At 37.5% G+C, this 17,409-nt stretch overlaps 1 protein-coding gene across 1 annotated transcript; it reads right to left on the reverse strand.

The window, feature by feature from the left end:
• Window positions 1–2,622: 2,622 nt before the first annotated feature.
• Window positions 2,623–16,102, reverse strand: LOC309510204 (serine/threonine-protein kinase pim-2-like; the record flags this gene model as incomplete). Its single annotated transcript, XM_082191241.1, has 7 exons — window positions 2,623–2,759; window positions 2,954–3,133; window positions 3,237–3,615; window positions 3,858–3,908; window positions 4,063–4,157; window positions 4,490–4,678; window positions 16,057–16,102. The coding sequence occupies 7 exons, from the start codon at window positions 16,100–16,102 to the stop codon at window positions 2,656–2,658; spliced, it is 1,044 nt and encodes a 347-aa protein (XP_082047367.1). The 3' UTR covers window positions 2,623–2,655.
• Between the last annotated feature and the right edge of the window lie 1,307 nt (window positions 16,103–17,409).

Genomic DNA, 17,409 nt, shown 5'->3' on the forward strand with positions numbered 1-17,409 from the left:
CTAAATATTAAAAGGTCCCATGACATGCTACTTTTTGTAGGCTTTAATATAGGCCTTAGTGGTCCCTAGTACTGTATCTGAAATCTCTTCCCAAAAATTCAGCCTCGGTGCAGAATTATAGCCACTACAAGCCAGTCCCAGAATGAGCTTCCTTCAGACAGGCCGTTTCGGTGTCTGTAGCCTTAAATACTAATAAGGAGGAGAAAGGTGGCGCAAGGTGGAGGGTGGGTGTGGCCTTGACCATCTTGCGCAACGGTACCGTGGCGTGCATGTTTACGTTGGATATTGCAATGGCACGAAGACACGCAGTCTTTCAAGCATTTCAGTTTGACCCAGAATCTGATCCAGATGGAGAAGCAACGGATGAAGAAGTTGCAACTCAGCGGCTCCAGCAGGACGTTTCCGAATGGTTAGTTTAAAATATTATGTCTGGATACAGTACTTTATTCGGATGGTTTACAGTTATTATCATGTAGCTAATGCTAACCTACTGTTGCCTTTTCATGAGAGATCTGTAACGTCTGTATTTATCTTATTACAATTACATCAAGCTCTGCGATCTTGAAATGCGGATATCGATCGTGCGCGCCATATAACCAACAGGAAAACGGTTATCCAAATAACAAAGACGTGTACAACACTCGCGTTACAGTGTGTGTATTCACACACATAAACTGCATAGCTGCATAGCTAATGTTACAGCCACATTCTACGTGTAACAATCTAGGTAACCATAAACAGTAAAGCAACACACTTATATATCATTAGTTGACTTACTTGTCCGAGGTGTGTAGCTGAGCCAAAGAGAGTGATCCAGACTTTAGTTTCAGACGTTCAGCAAGCCCAGCTCTGTATTTGACCCTTCGGTGTTCATTTGTACATCCAATTATTGAGCAATTATTATGCTTCGCTCGCTCAAAAGCCATAATATCTCTCGTGGACAAACTAAAATCGCGCGCGCGCGTTCCTACTTCCTAGCGCATTTTCTCATGGGCGGAAAATATTCTCTGGGCGGGCAAAGCAGAGACAGGGGAGGTAACATTTCCTCTTTATGACGTCATAAAGAGGAGATTCAAGATCAGCGTGTATGAGCCTCCATTTTCTCAAAGGCAGAGAAAGATAGCAAAAGCTCGATTTACACCGATTGAAATTTCTAGAAACTTGGGGACCATATACAGGCTAGGGGAACTCATATTAATGTTAAAAAACCTCAGAAAGTGAAAATTTCATGTCATGGGACCTTTAAACCAGCTGCTGGTGACAAACTGTCAATGTCTGAAACTGTATCTGTCGTCTGGACACCTGTAATATACAAAGTAGTTGTGTGTTACTGTTATGTGACACTTGTTGTGTAACAAGACTAGTTATAGGTCCTCTGTATAAGCAGTATCATATAATACATAAACATACCTGAACTCCTGTAGCGAACATGAAACGTCTTCATTGATGACTGAGTACCAACAGACTTGGTCAGCGGTTTTGCGTCTGTCTGGCAAGCAACATCTCTGGTTTGGCTGCTCTGTTCTGATGTGCTGTCCTTAACAAATAAAGATTCCACTATCAGCGTGATAAAAAAATAACAACATAGCTGGACTCATGGTGCTATCACAAACTTTATAAGTCTAACATGTTATTATGAACTTGACAAATTCAAAGGCAATTTGGAAAACCAACGCGTAATACATACTTCTAGATGTGTAGCTGGATCACGAACAGTTGGCACTGCTACATCCTTCAGGAGCCATTTTTTTGCAAAACCTGCTTTATACTGAGCCTCATTCAAAAAGCTGTCCGGTGTAAAATGATTGGCGCAGACATAAACGAATTTTGGTAGAGTTGAGGGAGCATTTTCTTCAAAAACAAACTTAATCCACCTCGTCTTCAGCGGTTCAGATTTCGGGAGTAAATAGAGAGAGGCTATGTGGATTATTACATCCAGCCCAACGCTTGGGAGACATTCTCGTCAGTGCAGCGATGGCGGATGTGATGCCCGAAGAAACATCTGTGGAAGCAGTTTTCCAGGATCTGGAGCAGCCTGAGGATGGAACATTTCAGATATCAAAAACTGTTTTTTTTTTATTTATTTTTTTATAATATTAATGATCAATGTCAGTGGTCACATCAAATTGTTACTTTGGTTTCACTTTATTTTGGTCCCTTTAAGACATTCTATAAGTCTATAAGAAACATTGCACCTACATGTCGACTAACTCTCATTAGAGTATTAGTAGAGTATTAGTAGAGGGTTAGAATAAGTTGACATGTAGTTGAAAAGTTACTTAAAGTCAGTAGAGTGTCTGTTGCTAGATCCATTGTTTTATTTAAAAAAATGTCAGCGCTGGTCGAGAAAATTATATTATAATGGGGGAAATAATTTTAATATTCTGTAAAAACAAGCCTTATTTTTTAGTGGAAAACAAGATAATACTTTTTAAAATAATGTTGGAGAAATAATGATTTACCATTATTATATAGTATCAAGCGCTATATAAATGAAGGTGATTTGATTATAACAAGAACATTACAATGAACACAAATTTGAAAATCTCACTACAAATAATGCAGAATTTAAGACAAAAGATAATAATCCTACTCTGCTTGTTACACTTCCACACACCTGAAACTGATCGAGTGAATCTCCTCAGCTTCTCCAATCTAGCGTTGTGTACGAACAAACCATGGATGTTGTAACATCTGCTCTAAGCTGGGGCGTTCAGCTGGATCGCGAGCTAGACACTGTCCAATCAGATCCCTGCAGTCTGTACACATTTTAATAAGGAGAGAGCTGGTTAGTCATGACCATGTGACCTGGCATTTTTGAAAACAGCGATGCTCTCGGTGTACGTTGAGCTACAGTATATATAAAAATTCTGACACACTACAACCTTTAACTTTCTGTACAACTCGTTTGCTTTATGTGTGTTTATCCATGTTATCATCATTATTCACTCACGTTTGGATAAGTTGGGGTTCTGAAATGTAACTTCGGCTTGTGTGATTTCCGTTCTATTACAAAAAGGAAGACATGCGTTTGACAACTCGTACAGCACCACTCCTAGAGACCAGACGTTTGCAGGGACGGCGTGGAATCGAGGTTCTGTAAAGACTTCAGGTGGGCAGTAATCCAGAACTCCTGTAAGGAAGACATTTGCACATTGTTGAGCTTTTTTTTTAAAGCATCATCCAAAAATTTGTAAGTCACTACCTTCAGGTTTCCACACTCCCAAAATGCTCACCCCTGTATCTGTTTCTCTCGTAGCCTTCACTACTAAACAGCTGACCGCAGCCAAAGTCTATCAGCTTGAGATCTAGCGTGTCTTTCTCAAACAGGACATTCTGTGGATGAATGTCACTATGGAAAACACCATGATGGATGCAGTGTAGCACTGCCCGCACAGCCTGTCTCATGACGACCCGTGAGAACCAGTCACTCCAAGGTTGACGATAGATTATGTCAAACAAGCTCTCGCAGTGCCCCGGATACTCCATAACCAGAGTGAATTCTTTAGGATGTTCAAACCACTCGTACAGTTGTATGACGAAGGGGCTTATGGGTTCTAGCCTCATCATCATCAGCAGCGCCACTTCTGTGACGAGAGGTTTGGGATTCCCAGGCTAGAGAGAAGAAGCAGACAGAAGGTTAGCTGGGTAAAAATCTGAAGAAAACATCATTTTGAAATGTACTATTCTTTGATCTTTTTAGATGCGTTCAAAAGAGCCTTTTCAGCTCAAAGTTATTTGGTGCCTCTAGGCTTATTTGTTGATCACATTTATACCTAATGCTTCCTACGGGTGTATTAACTACAGTAATCTGCACTTAAACAACTCAATACACATTCAGGTTTTGGCCAACTTACAATATAAAGATAACGATAATTGGCACTCTTGAGCATCCGCTTGATGGCAACCTGCACAAAAAAACACAAAAAAAAACAGTTTCAATAACAGTAACAGTTTTCAAGCACCTGGCTTTGTATTAAGTATTAAACCATCTGTAAATTGTTTTAAATGTGTTTTGATGCATGCAAGAGCAAAATGTTTGTGCAATTCAGTAAGATTTACCTTTTTGCCATCAAATTTGCGTGTTCCCAGGAACACTCTGCCAAATCCTCCGGATCCAATTAACTGTTCCACGTTATAGAGAGACTCAAAGGACTCTGAAAAACAAACAGAAAAATATGAGACAATTATTAGCTTGCTAGATTCATTGTTTTATTTGAAAAATATCAGTGCTGGTCGACAAACAGTAAATGTGATCGGACGTGTTAAAAACTTGACTCAGTTATGCATGAAATAGCTAAATCTCTATCTGTAGACTTTGCACTGCCAAGCCTTATTTCAGTCTCACCTGTTGAGCTCTCGTTCACAGGAGAAGCCTCCACGGCACCCTGAGCAGTTCGGCCAGTTGATGTCTCTGTTGGCTCGACAGGAACTTGACCCGGCAGCGGAGGACACAGAAACCCTTCGAGGCTGTTGGACCTGGACAAACCCTTTTCGCTTGGGCTCTCCCATCCATCGCTACTCCAGCTCCCCTCGACGCTGTCTGAGCCTCGGCTGCACAGATTCAACGACTCTCTACTTCCTCTCTCGACATGGGCCTCAGGGAGGGACCAAGATGAGGATGGCGTGATGCCCGGAGAGGAATCTGTGGAAACAGTTCTCCGGGATCCGGAGCGGCCTGATGATGGAACATTTCAGATATCAAAAACTGTTTTTACTATTATTTATTATATTAATTATCAATGTCAGTGGTCACATCAAATTGTTACTTTGGTTTCACTTTATTTTGGTCCCTTTAAGACATTCTATAAGTCTATCAGAAACACTGCACATGTCTACTAACTCTCATTAGAGTATTAGTAGAGTATTAGTAGACTTTATTTAAAAAATGTCAGCGCTGGTCGAGAAAATAATTTTATAATGGGGGAAATCATTTTAATATTCTGTAAAAACAAGCCTTATTTTGAGTGGAAAACAAGATAATACTGTTTAAAATAATGATGGAGAAATAATGATTTACCATTATTTGGCTTGACGCCGGAGTGATCTGAACCAGGTGACGATGATGGTTCAGGAAAAAAAGGCTCCACAACAGTCACAGCATCACTGGAAGAGCTGCTGAAAACACCCTTCGTATCCTCCAAGATACATTCTGGAGCTTTTTCTGAAATGAAGAAAAAACAAATGAAAACAACTATTAGACCCATCTCTGACGTCAAATTAAGCAATGACATAATGATATAACTTACATTTTACTATTCAAATCTTAATAGTGTAACAAAGTCTCTGCTTAATATCTGCAAACTCTTTATTGTGATGCTCCTCCAACAGACATTCAGTTGTCTATAAGTAACATTGCACCTACATGTCGACTAACTCTCAGAGTATTAGTAGAGTATTAGTAGACTGGTAGGGTTTAGGGCTGGGACAACGCGTCGAAGTCATCGATGACGTCGATGCAAAAAATACGTAGACGCAAAATATGCGTGTCGATTCGTCGACCTGTTTTCATTTCTCTAAAAAACGTGTGCAAATTACTTCACAGTGTGTACCTTAAGTGCGCTGATACGCGATGGCCATCATTCTATCCATCCAGGGCAGGCGCGTTGTTAGACATGTTTTTTTTATAGCCCCGGATCTCAAAAAAATTAATTTATTGATAATTATTATTAGGCAAAGTGGCAACCAGCACGAGTCCACGAGCCGTGAGAGCAGGGCGAGGCCAGTAGCGTGAGTGTTAATGAGTCACCTGAATTCAAGTTCAAGCACCGGTTTCAAGTTTCTCACGGATGAACTTCGGGGGCGCGCGCGCCGCACCGGTTTCAAAAAAATAACGCAGTCAGCACCGCCGCACAGTCTTCAGTCACACCAGATGTTGTCAGGCTATATGTCAGTAAAACTCAGAAAAACGAACTTACTTACGTCGTGCCAGCCGTTTGCTCGCGGCTCAATCACGCGCAAATGCGGCGCGCCCTGTATCACGCAAAATAAACTAGCATGTAACGTCGTGTTCTGTCGTCAATTAAGTATTGAAATAACCAAAAGGGAGATTAAAGCTGCGTCAAAACTCTATGTCGGGGCTTTTGTATTCCTTTGTAGGCTAAATGTTACACATTTTGGCGTAGCCCTACTCAATTTTCATTATTTTATCAATATTGCAAAGTCATCAAAACTAACTAAATATTTTGTGACCAAAAATGTGAAAAATAGGCCTACATCTAGCCTAAATGATCGTTCATGACATTCTTTTAACTATAAGCCACCCAATTTGTCTAGATCTGTATTATTTCCTTTGTATAATGTGCTTAAATATTGCTGCGCAGTCGTGTGATTTAGTCTGCTTGATTAACATTATTACAATGTATTCCTAACTCTGATATGTAGCCTATAAGGTCCTCGAATGTGTTCGAATATTTCACCAGCATCAGCCTTTTCACTATCACTCCGCTTGTCTGTGTTTGCACAACTTGCATCATTAGGCCAGTAATGGTGACAAGTGACTGTCTTTATGAGTGAACAATTGAAATTTAATTGAACTGATTTAATAGTGCCAAAAACATTGATTAACTCAAGAAAGAAACAAGTTGCTGAAACCAATCTTTAATGCTAAAAAGTTTACATCTATGCAAAATAATCCTTGAAAGATTTCTCATTTAAGGCCATTCCTGTTTGGAATATGTGATTGTGTATTGTCAACAATAAGCAGAAACATTCTGCATTTCCATTTTCTAGTGTGGATCATTCATTTCAACATTTATCCTCATTCTCATGTTTAAGAATCTGTTATCTGCTTGACAAATAATTTATGCTACTGCCGACTGACATGTTTTTAAAGCTATTGTTATCAAAAAATGTTGGCCATCAAACACCTTAAAATGTACATATGTAAGTCTGAGAAATAAAAATTTTCTCGGGGGAGCATGCCCCCCAACCCCCCTAACTACCTCACATTTGAATGTGTGTGTCTGTGTGGTAGTATGGCCTGGTGTGGCCACAGTGCCAGGACTGAATTTTTTAACCAGTCTGCCCCCCCTGCATATAGGCCTACAATATACATTATTCTCTGTATCGAATCATGTTATCTTGTTACCCACCCTAGCCCCTGACGTTTCGGGCTCAGCCCCTGATGTTTTTAAAACCTAGAAACGCCCCTGATCCAGGGGTTTTCCTGCATTGAATTTTTTGGGGGGCGGCCGCCAAAGCCTTATTTGATCGGTGAGTGATGTAGAATAGAATGACTGACTGCGCTTGACAGGGCTCATATAAGTACGAGAGAGAGCCCCGGCCGCGCGCGCACTCACCGTCTTCAAACAACACGAGCGCTGTCTTGCTCTCTCTCTCTCCCTCGTGCATATTAATCAAAATCATTAGACACGATAGAAAAAGGGCGGAAGACCAAAGTTTCACGTGGAGCATTCGGAGATTTTTTTCTCTTGAATTACCGCGGAGTGTGAATTGTGGTAAAAAATAAACTGCCGGGATAATCACACAACGCTTGCCGTAGGCTACACGTCCACTAATGACACGTCCGATTCGCGAACTAATGACTCATTTGAACCGATTCACTTCAATGAATGGTTAAAACAACTGATCTGTCCAACACTGAACTCACGAGGCGTCTGAATCGGTGTATAACAAATCGGTAACACTTTACAATAATGTTCCATTTATTAAATTCTAGTTAAGTACTTTTTTTTATTAGTATTTTTATTTATTTTTTAAGAAAAAGGTGAGTGGCAGAGTGTATTACTATACGTTGTTGTTATTTTTATGTGAATGAAGAATTAAAATATGCACTTTTTTCAGTAAGCTAGGACTATGCGTTTTCAACATAAATGTTCAATTCTGTTGGTTCAGGAAGGACGCCATGACAGGCTGCTGGCTCCCACTGTTCATTTATATTTATTTTTTGTTGGAAAAGCACTCTCTGTATTAGCTTAAAGCCCTCAAGTTTACATTGGTTACTGTATTCTTTCAATTGCTCTAAACAAGTATTTTGGGTGACCTTTTTATTTTTTTATTGAATACTAGACATCAAGTTGTTGTTATTTTCATCTGAAAGAAGAACTTTTTTTTCAGTAAGCTAGGCCCTATGTGTTCAGTAAGCTTGTTTCAGTAAGCTATGTGTTTTCAAGGCTTTAAGGTTTTATTGAATGCTATCTCTGACTAAGAATGCATTACTATGCACTTGTATAGTCTTTTATTTTGGAATTTTAAGAGCAATAAACATATATTGCAATGTTAAGGAATTCATGTTTTTTTCATTCAGATATGTAAATTAACATGTATAAATTGCTATTAGTCAATTAATGGGGATTGGGGAGATAATCGAATCGAATCGGACTGGAAAAATGAATCGTTAGATTAATCGATGCATCGAAAAAATAATCGCTAGATTAATCGTTTAAAAAATAATCGTTTATCCCAGCCCTAGTAGGGTTAGAATAAGTTGACATGTAGTTGAAAAGTTACTTATAGTCAGTAAAGTGTCTGTTGCTAGATCCATTGTTTTATTTAAAAAATGTCAGCGCTGGTCGAGAAAATAATTTTATAATGGGGGAAATAATTTTAATATTCTGTAAAAACAAGCCTTATTTTGAGTGGAAAACAAGATAATACTGTTTAAAATAATGATGGAGAAATAATGATTTACCATTATTTGGCTTGACGCCGGAGTGATCTGAAGCAGGTGACGATGATGGTTCAGGAACAGGATCTGCTGGAGGAATAAAAGGCTCCACAACATTTCTTGAGCTGCTGAAAAAACCCTTCCAGCGCTTCTGGAAACGACCAGGTTTCTTCATACGTTCTGGAGCTTTTTCTGAAATGAAGAAAAAACTAATGAAAACAACTATTAAACCCATCTCTGACGTCAAATTAAGCAATGACATAATGATATAACTTACATTTTACTATTCAAATCTTATCTGTAAAGTTACAAATCTAAAGTAATGGGAATTGTTCACGCTATCCACCTGACTTCTGCTTAATGCCTGCATAAATGTCCCAACATATTATTTCACAATATTAATAGTAATTTTATTTCACTATTATCACGATTACGAGGTGATTCCGATTCAACGCTAAAGTTATTTTTCTTATTTTATCTGATCTTTAATTAAAAAGAAAACATACATTTCCAGGCTTCATTTGGCCAACTCTGGCACATGTGGCTCAGTTCTTGTAATGGTAAAGATCATATGGGCCATATCTAAATATAGATATATTTTATTAAACACATTTATTAAATCAGGGTTTATACAGAGATTCTTAAATTGAATTTACTACCTTTTTACTACCATCACAATATTTTTACTACCAACACGGCTTCAAACTTCAATTGTAGCAGTGTTAAGTGTTAAGTAAAGTGACAAGTAAAGACATGAAATATCTTTCCAAAATGAATTAATAACATATTTAATCACAATTTAATGAGGCAATTATAACTTAATTTCAACACTGGGAGGGAGAGATAGAGAACCAGAGAGAGCGAGAAAGAGAAAGTCAGGAGAGGTTCTGTAGGTGTATGTGAGTGTGCATGTGTGTTAGGGCAAGTGAGTGAGCTACATTCAAGTAAGAGGGAACTCTACCATAGGACTTGGATTAATCAAGATATCACAACAGGCCTTGGTCCATAGGATTTACTCAATATGTCAAAGAGTAACAATTACATAAAAATTAGAAGACAGACTGGACCTTTAGAATGAACAGCTACACAATGTGTAATAATAAAGTGCAATTGTACACTATAATAACAGTATTTCATTAATAAACAAATAACTTCAACACTAGACACAAGCCGAGCACTGTCCAACTCACAACTTTTTTTAGTGAGGGCCAAATACAGAAAAATAAACAAAGGGCCGGGCCACACACTAGAGGTGACATATTGACACAATACACAATACTGTATTTTTACAACCTGGCTATAAAACGCTATAAATCCATCCATATTTTTTTCCAAAACGCTATAAATCCATCCATATTTTTTCCCAAAACGCTATAAATCCATCCATATTTTTTTCCAAAACGCTATAAATCAATCCATATTTTTTTTCAAAATGCTATTAATCCATCCAGATTTTTTTCAAAACGCTATGAAACCATCCAGATTTTTTTCCAAAACGCTATAAATCCATCCATATTTTTTTCCAAAACGCTATAAATCCATCCAGATTTTTTTCCAAAACGCTATTAATCCATCCAGATTTATTTTTTCAAAACGCTATAAATCCATCCAGATTTTTTTCAAAACGCTATTAATCCATCCAGATTTTTTTCAAAACGCTATAAATACATCCATATTTTTTTCCAAAACGCTATTAATCCATCCAGATTTTTTTCAAAACGCTATAAATACATCCATATTTTTTTCCAAAACGCTATAAATCCATCCAGATTTTTTTCCAAAACGCTATAAATCCATCCAGATTTTTTTCCAAAACGCTATTAATCCATCCAGATTTTTTTTCAAAAGCTATAAATATATTTTTTCCCCAAAAATTGTCTTGTTAAAAAGTATTTTGTCTTTTATTTCGTGTTTGCATTTGAGGAAAAAAACATGTTATGTAGCCTAACCGTTCGTTCTCCATTAAGGATGCTTTTAAAACTTAAAACTTAAGACATCAAACAGAAAACACAAAGCCTCTCTTTGAAACGAATTTCGTTTTGTATTAATTTTATCTTAATTTTAATCCATGTTTCATTATTTTGTATAATCACAACACGTTCAGACATGAACCGAAACTCAGCATATAGGTAGCCTAGGCTACTCGCCTCACAGACCTAAACAAATTAGAAATATCCTATATCTATTATCTACAGAAAGCTTGAAATTTCTACTTTTAAACAGAACCATTCAAAACTAAATAAAAGTAGGCTATAAGCTAATCCGTAAGAAATGCATTTTTCTCCGGCGCGTTCACTACTGCGAAGATCGCGGGTCAGTGTCAACTTCATCTTTGCAGCTGACACAGAAACACTTGTTTATTAATAAACAATTAAAATGTCATAATATATTTTTTTACAGCGTTTAGGTGCCGTTTATATGAACGCGTCACCACTGCATGAGAGAGAGAGAGAGAGAGAGAGAGAGAGAGAGAGAGAGAGAGAGAGAGAGAGAGAGAGAGAGAGAGAGAGAGAGAGAGAGACACACACACACACACACACACGCAAGGTCTCTCCCTCTCTGCCGTGCGCTCGCTACACGGTTTGCATGCGCGCTTTTGCTCGCTCGCTCGCTCTAGATTCGCAGGAGATTTTAACTAATTTCCAGGCATCATAACATTACAAACGGCAATTGTAATATTTTTTTATTACTATTTTGGTATGATGAACATTCACCCGCCAGTGTGGCGGATAGCCTTTTGAGATTTACTCGCCAAACGGAAAATCTAACCGGAAAATGTACTACCTCGTCAGATGACGTTTACTACTTTTTACTGGCCTTAATTTGGCATAATTTAATTTACTACCTTTTACTACCTTTTACAACCCCGCGGAAACCCTGTAAATGCATAGCAATGTCTTATTTATGACATAACTGACTCTGTAATACTCGGCACGACAGCCATTTTGACAATTTTGCATGTTTTTGACAATTCAAGAGAAATAAGTGGTGAAATTGAATTCTTTTCTGGATCGTATGCTGTCTGTGAAGCGGCTTTCTGTGCGTGTGTTTCTGGTGTGTGTCAGACAGCCAACGAGCTCATGCCTTATTGAGAACATTTTGCTAACATTCCCACTCAATTAAGAAAACATTATTTCTAAATGTTCCCTGAACGTTCAAAACATCCAGTTTTTTCAACGTTTCAAAAATGTTTTATCTTGGTTAAAGGAACATTCTATTTTATAATTTTTCATTATTGGAACGTTACTTTTGAATGTTCTCGGAATGTTCCGAAAATGTCAGATGAATGTTGGAAAAAATTGGTTTCACTTTATTTTGGTCCCTTTAAGACATTCTATAAGTCTATAGGGGAATTATCACCCTACGTCACACGGCGTCACGCAGGTTCTACTGCGCATGTCGGGACCAAAAGTGGTCAAAAAAATATGCGGAGAACATTACGAAAATTAAATATAAAATGTTTTAAATCGAGCTATTAGTATTATTCTTATCCGTATCCGTGTAAGGATCAGCTGTTAAACGGGTCTTTCTGCAACCACGATGCGCACGCATCCCGGATGTTTACAAACCTATAATTGGTCTATAAGTAACACTGCACATGTCTACTAACTCTCATTAGAGTATTAGTAGAGTATTAGTTGACCGTTAGGGTTAGATGTTAATGTTGGAGAAATAATGATTTACCATTATTTGGCTTGACGCCGGAGTGATCTGGAGAAGGTGACGATGGTTCCGGAATAAAAGGCTCCACAACAGTCACAGCACTACCGGAACAGCAGCTGAAAAGTCCCTTCGTAGCCTTCCAGATCCTGAGGCAAAGACGTTCTGGAGCTTTTTCTGAAATGAAGAAAAAACTAATGAAAACAACTATTAGACCCATCTCTGACGTCAAATTAAGCAATGACATAATGATATAACTTACATTTTACTATTCAAATCTTAATAGTAAAATGCTCCTCCCAACAGACATTCAGTTGTCTACAAGTAAAATTGCACCTACATGTCTACTAACTCTCATTAGAGTATTACAGGGTACCTGCACAATTTTTAAAGTCAAATTTAAGGCTTTTTAAGACCTTTTTAAGACCTGAAGAAATCAAAATGAATACCGTACATTAGGGGTGCGCAATATTGACAAAAATATGTCTCGATATTTTCAACGTTTTGTCGATAATAATTAGATGATATTTTAAAATTATTTAATGATTTACTGTACAGTTTTTTAATGTTTTAATTAAAGAATACTTTAAATATGAAACTAAAACCACCAGTAGGTGGCGGCAAGTCACTGTCTTAATAAGCGAGTTGTTGGAGTCATTTATTCAACCGATTTGTTCAAACCATAGATATTATATAGAGACTAGATGCCCTATTGGCCGCTGGGCACTGAGAAATGCGGCCGCCATCTTAAACCGGTCGTGTTCCTAGTTTCGTTGCGTGGCAGCAGTTAAGATGCTAGAGCACTGTGGAGTATTTTCCTGTTCTAATCGGCGGACCATCGCAAATAGGGCCCGGGGGATTACTTTTAACATTACCGTACTATTGGTTGTATTTTGTGAATAGAATATTACCAGATAATTGAGAAGGAGCAAGGATCTTTGATATTACTGTACTGATATCGTAGCCAGCTAACGTTAGCTAGGCAATGTTTACTGCACCAGCCGGTGTTCACCTGACATGGAGAGGTGGGGTAAAGTAATAATTACAAGAGCTTCTCGGTTATTTTAGTCCCGTCCGAATGTGCCATCTCAGTAATCATTTCGGACAATGTCAGTAAAGATTACGGCGACTTTTACCTTCTGTAAAAAGGTACAGGAAAATTACCTCAGGTAACGTTAACGTTTATAAACGTGCGAATAGACCCTCTGTAAATCAAGTAATTTCGTGTTTAAAAGTAGTTTCCTGTGGTTTTTCAAGTATTGAGACGCTTGAAAAGGCATTCAGTTGCGTGTTTTCTCCCTCCCTCAACTCAAGTGTTTTCCACATACCATTCAGATCAGAAAGAAGTTCGAAAGCACTTGTAAGAGGCACGAAACTTACTTTTACCGCAATCCAATCTTAAGTTAATTCATACATTGTTCGACCGGACATAACTGTTTTATATATATATAAATATAGGTTATTTGTGTTTGCGCACGTGATATCAGGAAGCAATGTAAATGTAAAACACACACGTTTCTTCAGCTTATTAAAATATCTTACTTTACTGCAACTATCTGTTTCTGCTTCTTTATCATATTTATAGTGTGTGATTTATAAAATAGCTTATATCCTACATCACATATTTTGATTTTGGACGTCTGGTCACTTTATATCTTATATCAGAATATTATATTACTGTTAAGCCTACTATGAATATTAAAATACGCCGAACCATGTGTCCTGTATAATAGCTACATGAATGACCTTTGCAGCAAACAAACCCGCGTGGAAATGAGTTCGGTATTCAGTGAGGTATGATGAATTAAATGCGCTGACAGCTCATTGCACCTGCCATACAGATTACACTGAGTGGAGCGGGTGACCGGTCTAAGATGGCGGCCCCACGGCTCACCCGCGCCAATAGGCAGTAGCGGTCGATAGGGCGTCTATCTATATGAAGTCTATGGTTCAAACGGCTGATTCATTCAGAAAACAAGTGATTGTTCATTGAATCGTTAAAATGATTCGTTCAAAACGCGGATTTCAGTAAAAAACAAATCTGTCTGTTGGACTACGGCTTCATTATGAAATTCTCGTCGGCGATATAAAGTGAAAATTGACAATATTGTGTCCAAAAAGTAACTCACAATGTTAACTTTATTGTTAATTTAACTGTTGTATAAAATAAATAGCACATTTGCAATTGTGCAAAAGAAAACGGCACTCTTGATCATGTGATATTCTAATATAACAACATAATATGATATAAATATAAGACAAAAACTAATTTGGGGACATCTATAACTGCACTGCACATCTAATCACGCAGTGAAAGCAAGCCTGAGAGACAAACGCGATGTCAGCTCGCACTCGCAGTGCCTCGTACATAGTTAAAACAATGATTAAAATATCATCATAGTTCATATTAAGGAGAGAGTCTACTGATGCTCTAATGAGAGTTAGTCGACATGTAGTTGCAAAGTTACGTATAGTCGACAGAATGTTCAAAAGGGACCATCAAAATAAAGTGTTATTGTTACTTTAGTTGGTTTAGTTGACAAATCAGCCATTGAAAATAGAAATAGAAACTAAGCCATTACATCTTTATTAAAAGCCTATTCTGACCTCTGCGAGAGTGGTTAGATGAAGTGGACGGACGTCCAACATCTGGGTTCTGCTTCGCCCTCGTCCCGTGAGCCTGACCTGTGGACACAGAAACAGAAAACTCAGAAGACAGAGATGGTAAATATCCAGGACGATCCTGGCTCTGTGTCTGGGTCGGGTCTGGCAGCGGCAGAGGTGGACAGTAACAAAGTACATTTATTTGAGTACTGTACTTAAGTACACTTTTTGAGTATCTGTACTTTACTTGAGTACTATTTTTTCTGGAAACATTTTACTTTAACTTCACTACACTTGAAAGACAAGTATCATACTTTTTACTCCACTAACGTTACATTTCTGTCAAGGTCCTTGAGTAGAAAGTAGTTGGATTCTGACATCAATCTGACTTTCATTTTCAATGTTGGGTTTGGTCTTTTAAATGCTCATTTTGTCATTGTTTTGGAGCACACTAGCTTATAACAGTGGCTGACATATTCATCCTAAAAGCCAAAAATCTTTAAATAGGGCACTATTTGAGGGAACAGCCCGAAACTATTGTGGACGTTATTGAGAGCACTTATTCAATCTCACATTCAATCCCACTACAGGAACTGTGTTCTAGAAATATTGATATGAGGGTGGGTAGGTAGGCAGGCATAGATTCAGGGGCATAAGGTACTGTAAGTATTACAAACAATAATAAAACAATGCATTGACATTTACTTTTTACTTTTGATACTTAAGTACTTTTAAAAACAAGTACTTCTGTACTTTTACTCAAGTAAAAATCAGTCTTTTCAACTTTTACTTGTAACTGAGTAATATTTGACCAGAAGTAACGTTATCTGTAACTTACTTTGTCCATCTCTGGGCAGCGGATCCTGATCACGGTCATCAGAATCGGGCCTCCAAACCTCCCGACCAGCCGTCTGACAGAAAGCAGCTCTCCTGGATCTGGAGTGCTCTAAGGATGGAATATTTCACATATCACATAACGTTAGTTTAATCATAATCAATAATCAATGTCTGTGGTCAATTACAGATTTTTACTTCAGTTAAGTTGCTCAAATTCAATTCAAGTTTATTTCACATGCAATGAATCAAATAAATGGGATCAAATGGGATCAGTCAGTCATTGTACAACACACCATAAAAAAATAATACAAAATTAAAGCACTCACTTCCTCTTCCACCCATCATGCGATTAGTGCTACGAGCCATCGCCATTCGCCAACCTGCAAGAAAATCAGTAACGTACAAAACACAAGACAAGACAATACAATACAAATCTCCTCAGAAATAGCGTTAACGTTAACGTTACTCCCCTGAAAAAAATATCAAACAAACTAACGTTAACGTTACTTCTAAAATAAGAAAAGAACTATCAAATAAAAGTATTATAAGAAATTATATGACGCTTTCAAAAAGTATATATCCTCCGATGTCCTTCAAGAATATAGGTCTCCTCTCAGCAATCCAGAAAAGCTTCAAATTTGCAAGTTTCGGCCAGAAAATTCTCCGCAAAAGTCAGTCTGTTAATTCGCCTCGTCTCTCAACCAACAGACAGCGGTCGATCGTTGAGCAGAGAGATACATGCAGATCGCAGAATTCATAAAACGCGTCGCCATAGCAACTAACATTCGAATCATAACATGCATGCACGCCCAGACAGCGACCGGTTCGAGTGTAAATATATATGCAGTCAGAATTCATAACCTACATAGCAACTAAAATTCGAACCACGCATGCACGCGCACATCGACTCTGATTTATTAAATAATTGCAACCTTAATGTTGACGTTTTCTTTAATATGATTTTCATTCTTTCAGACCAGTTTTATTATTAAAACCCGTGGAAAATGCGCGCAAAAAGGCACAAGAGAGAATAAATCGGACATCATATAAATTAATAATTAAATTGGCCCTTTTCCGCATATATATCAAGGCCAATCAGCTTTCAATATCACTAATACACCATCCAACCGGTTAATATTAGTGGTGAAGAAATCCAAATTATTTTTGAATTCTCTATTAAAATTGTTCACAATTGCTACCCAGTTGAGTTAACTATAAACGTGCTAAATTTGCTCTGCAAGTGAACTTCGTCTTGTGGTGCCATCTTATATATTTTTTTAATAATATTTATTATCAATGTCAGTGGTCTGGTCACTTCAAATTGTTACGTTGGTTTCACTTTGTTTTGGTCCATTTAAAAAACAGCCTAAGCGAATGTTATATTTGTTTATTTTTCTGATTCATCACATTACAATAAAATCAACTGTATTTAGATGGGAAAATGATTCTCATCTGTTTCATTTCATTAGCCTCCAGACTCGCTTAAAAAAAAACAAAAAAACAGAACCATTAAAGCTATTTTTGTGACAGTAACGTCATATAATATATAATATTGAAAGTATTGATTTTAGAAATATATCTTATTACGTATGGTATACATAACATATTGTGCTTTTTATTTATTTAGTTAAATTACAAACATTTCAAGTAGCCTACAATGCAACAAAAAAACTAAATGA

This window comes from Leuciscus leuciscus, assembly GCF_965113295.1.
Source record: "Leuciscus leuciscus genome assembly, contig: SUPER_11_unloc_4, whole genome shotgun sequence".
Classification (NCBI taxonomy): domain Eukaryota; kingdom Metazoa; phylum Chordata; class Actinopteri; order Cypriniformes; family Leuciscidae; genus Leuciscus; species Leuciscus leuciscus.